The sequence below is a fragment of the Lindgomyces ingoldianus genome (assembly GCF_010093535.1).
Source record: "Lindgomyces ingoldianus strain ATCC 200398 unplaced genomic scaffold BDR25scaffold_67, whole genome shotgun sequence".
Taxonomy (NCBI): Eukaryota; Fungi; Ascomycota; class Dothideomycetes; order Pleosporales; family Lindgomycetaceae; genus Lindgomyces; species Lindgomyces ingoldianus.
In genome coordinates, this window is record NW_022985228.1 from 176,278 (window position 1) to 182,848 (window position 6,571).

Here is a 6,571-nt window from a genome sequence, read left to right on the forward strand (position 1 = left end):
TAAGTATAACTATAAAAAAGGTTTTTATAAAGATTTTATAGTAATTTAAAGCTAGTTTAACTTTATAAAGAATATTAAAGCTAAGTATAGCATCTAGAATAATAACACGTACAACTTTAATAAAACAGGGTTTATAATAGGCTAGATATCTACTAGAGCAGTTATTATAGGTTTAGAGAGATAAGAACAGCTAAAAGCAGTTTAGCTAGATAACTAGAAGTATACAACAGCTATCTAGGGCATTAATGCTAAAAAGTAGGCTATTTTACTTTTTATTATCTTCTAGGGTAGCAACTACCTTTTAAACTAGTACAAAGAGAAAAATCTACTTTAAGATTAAGTTATTATAATTTGTAAGCGCAGCTAGACTACTAATTAGCTTAGTCTAGACTAGTTAAAGCACTTTAATGCGCATATAAAAAAGTGTACTGTTAGTAGCTACTGTTTACTAGTTATTAATAGCTATAAAAGCTATAACTTACTTTATTTCTAGTAATACTATAAAGATAATAAGATTATTACTATTTATATACTTTTTTACTTATTGCACTTTTTATAGCTACTTAATGTAAGTTATTTTACTTCTTTAAAGAAGGTATAAAAGCGCTAAGCTAAAAACTTTATACATAACTAGATTACTTATATTATAAAAATAAAGTTTCTACTATGCTTTAAAGGAGCTTATAATGCTGTAATTACTTTTAGTAATATCTAAAAAGAGTTTTAAGGCACTAGATTAGTTCCTTTTAACTTATAATAAGTTATAATAGGCCTTAATGTAAAGTTGTGCACTTTATTACTACTACTACTTATATATATTAAGCCCTAGCAGTTATAAACCCTAAGCAATACTTTAGAACTTAGGTTATAATTAATGCTTATAAAAATAAAAATTTAGAAGCATATAAAGAGTTTACTAACTTCTATAGTTAAGGTGTTTAAGAAGGTTTTAAAAAGGGTAGTAATAATTACATATAAGCTAGTGTTAGCATAATAAAAAATTACTAAGCTTTAAGCAGCTAATAAGGCTGCTACATAACATAAATTACATAAAAGAAAGTAAATTAAGGCAGAAAAGACTTTAATAATTTAGGAAGGCCTACGCTTAACAGCTTTAAAGGAGTTTAAAGCGCGCAGTAACAGAAAGAAGGCAAAGAAGCAGGTGCAAGCTAAAGTAGGTAAGCTATCCTAAAGGCGCTGCAGATAGTGCAATTAGACTAGGCATAACACGCAAACATGTAAGCAAGAAGCAGAAGTAGTATCTAAATAATATTCTAGGCTGTACTGTACTATATAGTGCTAGAGCGGGTTGTTATAGGCCATAATAGAGTTTGTTAGGGTGGGGTCTTAGCAAAAGTAAGCAACTCAGGTGTGTGAGCAACTCGCCCATGAAGTACGTTATCAGATATATAAATAGTATTATAACTCTTTAGAAAGCTAAATGCTACTTAGTCTATGTAAAAAATAAACTAAATATTAAACACACCTTTTAAAAGTTATTAAACATAGAAACTATATACATATATAAAGAGTGCTAAGGCAAGCAGAATAAGTCTACATAAGCCTGCTAAGAAGAGCTTTATAAGCTCTCTTAGACTTGCTAGACTTGTAGCCTGTTTCTTTACTAGACAACGCACTCCTCTATTACCGCAGGGAGTGGTGCTGCTTCTGTGTCCTCTGACTGGTCCATAAGCGAGCCCTGTTCCAATCCAGCTAGATTGTGGAGCACTGCCGGTGGAGTTACGCTAGTCCAACCGTAGACCGTAACAATTTCTAACAACACTACTAAGATGTGCTAAAAAAAACATTAAATATAGCTTATACTTTAAGCTTTTAAATAAGACATAAATCTTTTAAAGAAACATTCTATAGCTATGTATAAAGTCTCTTAAAAGATAATAAATAACTATAGTACTATATAACTTTTATCAGCTAATTTAATAGCTAACTTATAAAGGCTAGGTAATAATAAAAAGTAGGTAATTATTAAAACTATACTTAAGCTATATATATAAGGATTTTCCTCTTAGATAGTATTTATAGCTAATATAGCTAATTCTTTGCACACTAAGTATAATTTAGGCTATGTTAGCATAAACTAGCCTAGTACATTTATAAAGTGTTATTTAAAGCTTAAAGTAAAGTTTTAAGTGTAAGTATAGTTAATAAATATTTAGCTTATAATAAAACTTATTTTACTAAAGTTATATATGTTATTATTCTAGATGCTATACTTAGCTTTAATATTCTTTATAAAGCTAAACTTACTTTAAATTACATTAGAACTTTTATAGAAAGCTTTTTTATAGTTGTACTACACTTTAATGTTACTTTAAGCTCTAAATAACACTTCTTAAACGTACTAAGCTAGTTTATGCTAATATAGCCTAGATTACGCTTAGTGCGTAAAGAATTAGCTATATTAGCTATAAATACTATATAAGATAACAATTTTTATATATATAGCTTAAGTATAGTCTTAATAATTACTTACTTTTTATTATTACCTAGTTTTTATAAGTTAGCTATAGAATTAGCTTATAAAAGTTGTCTAGTGCTATAGTTATTTATTATCTTTTAAAAAACTTTATATATAGCTGCAGCATGTTTCTTTAAAAGTTTTATGTTTTATTTAAAATCTTAAAGTGTAAGCTATATTTAATATTCTTTTAGCGCATTTAAGTAGTGTTATTAGTAATGCGTTAGTGTAGAAAGAGTAGTTTAGTAAGGTCTTAGCAAAAGTAAGTAACTTAGGTGTGTAAGCAACTTGCCTGTGAAGTACGTTAGTGTTTTTTATTTTCTACTTTTTATACTTACTAATCTAGTAAAATTTAGTTAAGGCGCTAAGATATAAGGTGCTTAAGGAGTTAAGCACTAGAGTTATTATAGAGCGTCTCTAGGACAGCCTTAGAAGAGGTAGTGGCTGTAGCCCTGCTTTTACGTGTGTAACTACTACTAGCCCTTATTATTATAGCTTTTTAATTAAGGTAGAGCTTAAAAAGTAGTAGTAGAAGTAGCTTTTTATTTTTTAAACTAACTGCGTCTTTATAAGAAAGTATAAAGAATTTAAATTATAAGAGCACTATAAAGCAGGAAGCATAAAGCGTAGAAGAGAGTATAGGATAGTATTAATAGACAAATCCTTAAGAAGACTTAGAGGTTTGTGAGAGGATATATATATATGCTAGGGCACGTGACAGAACGTCATGTGCCCAAGGCCGGGCCGAGGGCTCTCTGGGGAGAGTCCGAGGCATGTCTATGTTAATTGTGACAATTATGTTAATGAAGTTATGTAGTTTGCTAACGACTCTACGCTTTTAATAGAGCTTAAATTGCTCTTAAAAGCTAACTTATATAAGAGCTAATTTAAATTTAGATAGAGCTTTGCTATAAATAACTGCTTTTACTACTAGCTAGATGCTATGGCTAATATAGCGTACGTAGTGCTCTCTAGTAAGCTCTAAGTTAAGATGTTCTGCTAAACCTAAGATAGTAGAGTCATTGTTATTTAACGCGTTATTAGCAACAAAACAGCTAAATTTAGACAAGATATTATATTCTTTAATAGTCTAAGCAATAATATAGGCTTAACTTGCTCTAGTGTAGTTGCTAAATAGGTTACAAAAGCTAATAAGTAAGTCTTATTGCTTAAAGTTAACATCTAGATAATAGAAAGTTAGTAGTAAGGTTAATTTTTATAGGGCTAGCAGAACCTTAGTGCATACTAAAAAAGTGCGCGACGACTCTAAGAAAGAAGAGGTAGTTTAGAGAAGTCTATATATCCACGCTTAACGTAATTTTTAACTAGTCTAAATTTAGTATCGTTTAAATCTCCTGCTTCTGCGCTGTTAACTTCTAGGCAATATACAACGAGATAGTAGTGCTGCTAGAGAGTAGAGCGTTAAGAAGATTAAGTTAGTTCTAGGTAAGAAGACCCTAAAGTTCTGCTAACAATGCATAGGCAAACGATTAATCTTAGAGTATTACCTAGTTAACTAACGCGCTCTATAACGACTCCTTCTGCTATAATAAGTGGCTCACGGCTATACTAGATCTAGGTAGGGCAGCAGCTGCTGCCTATAGAGACAATAAGAGACGTGGAGAATTAGGCAAGAAGCCTCTACTGCTACTAATATTAATTTAATAATCTCTTTAGAGATAGTAGCTGATATGGTTATAGCCGTTAACAATCTTTAAAGCTAATTAGAGCCCTTAGAGATAACAGAGCTTACAAAGCTATACCTTTACCTTCTTCCTAGTCTCCTTAGTATATAACAACTTAGCCCTATGGCTCTATATAACAGAGGGCCTCTAGTTGCCTCTTAGCTACGAGAGGTGCTTTACGTAATAGCTAATTAAATTAGGGCTTAGCTTCTTCTTCCTTATCTAAATATTATCCTAATTAATTATAAACTGCGTGCTAGAGTTGACGAGAGCCTTGGCAGGGTACTCCTTTAAGAAGCTATCTGCTACTACTAAAACCACAGGCGAGCCTTCTTGGGAAGAGGCAAAGGGCGACGACTAGATAGATAACAACAATTACGACTTCGTAAGTTGACGAGAACCAGCGCAGTGGTTTACTGTAGGAGAAGGAGACAAGCTTAAAGCCTAAGAGGCTTGCGAGAAGGCGTTACAGCGGGTATTAACCTAGCTTAAAGAAATGAAGTTCCGCATTTTAATGGCGATATGAAGTTGATAATAGTTAATAGGAAGAAGAGATGTTAATTTAGTTAATTTTGGTGAGAAATCTGGCCCTTTTTTATTATACATTTCCTTCTCAGAACTCCCTCGTACCCAGCCTCATCGCCTCTTGATCGCCTGGCTCCCTACGGAAAACGCTTTGATAAACGCGTTAAAAAACACGTCTAATGCCGCCATAGAGCTCGGCCACCTCTAGTCCGCTAATTACTAGATTGCCTTACAAAATTGACCTTTTTGAGACGTATTACTGCCCGTAAGCGTGCTCTGATGAGACGTAAGGTACGACTCAGGTTTCTATTACTTACTGACGGTCACGTGTACGTAGCCAAGCCGTATATTACTGCTAGCAGTACGTTCGGTTGGACGCGTTGACTTCATATAGAAAACGTATGCATGACATACTTTCTACACCGCGCCAAGCCGGCACTGCCACAAGCTCCTAGGACAATTATGAGATGATACGTATAGAAGATAGAGTGTATATGTTGTATACACCTTGTTTATGGATATGATCTACACAAAAATGTTCCCTGATGTAATTAGTAAAAGGTATTACGCGAGTTCAAAATGTTTGCAAGCTAATAATGTTCTATTGTATACTTAATTCCCTTAACAGCGTTCAAGATGCAATGTGGCAACCAAGTCTTTTGGAGGATCATATGCCGCGTAGTATTGCTTGTTTTGGATCATTATTAGACCTTGAAACGCGCAATTGCCGCTATCAAACTGCTCTCCAAACATTCCCTCTACCCCCAAACTGATAAAATAGTGGTTCACTGCACGCGTCGAGCGTATAATATTATAGCAAGCACGATACGAACAATTCTATCACAGTAGAGGCTTTGTACACCGATCAGTTCCGTAAGCAAAGCCCAGAGGTGTGGCATCTACTTATCATGTCAACTGCGCACAATCGATTATGGCAATTGAGCGTCAACTTACCGAGTCTGGGGCCGCCTCGACCTGTGCGGATGAATTCCACTTATTCGTTGTCCTCGAGTAGTTCTGGGAGTTGCATCCTTGGTCCCGCAGAAGCCACTCGAGGCCTGTGATGAGGTTCGCCGTCTCCCCTTGCGATGGGCGGACCACTGGCGCCTGGGACATGCGCTGCATTTCGTTGAGACAGAGCAAGATTGTCGCTTCAGAGAAGCTTTCGTGGAGCCCGCGGGCCTCCCAGCGCGGCCACTGGCTGCTACTCCGTTGCAACTCGCGCAGCATGGCTTTGAGACGACGATTGCGGCTGACGCACTGCAGCATGGCGGGGACGCTGCCCCATTCAAAATGCGACGTGTAGTAGGCTACAATCATTTCTTCAAAGTCCTGGAACCCGGCTTGACGTATCACATCGAGTACCATGCCGAAGCGCGGCGTCATGTCCATTGTAGAAGAGGTTCTGGGAGCTTGATGTCTCCCTTGTGCCGACGACGACTCGGATGCCGCGTGAGCGACATCGTTGGACGGGCTTGTGTGTGCTGTCATGTCGGAAGCTAATGTACTGTCGGCAAGGGGCACGCTCGAGAGACTGTACGGGCTGGACAGGGTCGAAGAAAGCGGTGGTGGCATGTCGGCAAGAGGCATGAGCGGCAGGGACGCACTTGATTCAGCCATTATCTGGGCACGTAGCATATCCCGGTGGCTCGAGCATGGACCAGCAGTAGAGTTACAGGTGCAATTTTGAGGCGTGACGCTCTGGGACATAAAGCCTGACTGTGACATGGTACTCTCATTTTCCAACGACGAAGGCAGGCTCAGCAATGACTCCATGTTTTGCCACGAAGAGTCCTCTTGTAGCAGATCATCGGCCATAATCATGGCGTTGGTGGGCGGAGAGGTGGTCGCGGGACTCGGGACGATCATATAACCAACGGTA

General features: G+C 36.6%; 1 protein-coding gene across 1 annotated transcript; it reads right to left on the bottom strand.

Moving 5' to 3' along the window:
• Positions 1-5,474: 5,474 nt before the first annotated feature.
• BDR25DRAFT_247212 (uncharacterized protein) lies at positions 5,475-6,081 on the bottom strand (the record flags this gene model as incomplete). Its single annotated transcript, XM_033685948.1, has 2 exons — positions 5,475-5,588; positions 5,644-6,081. The coding sequence occupies 2 exons, from the start codon at positions 6,079-6,081 to the stop codon at positions 5,475-5,477; spliced, it is 552 nt and encodes a 183-aa protein (XP_033539755.1).
• Between the last annotated feature and the right edge of the window lie 490 nt (positions 6,082-6,571).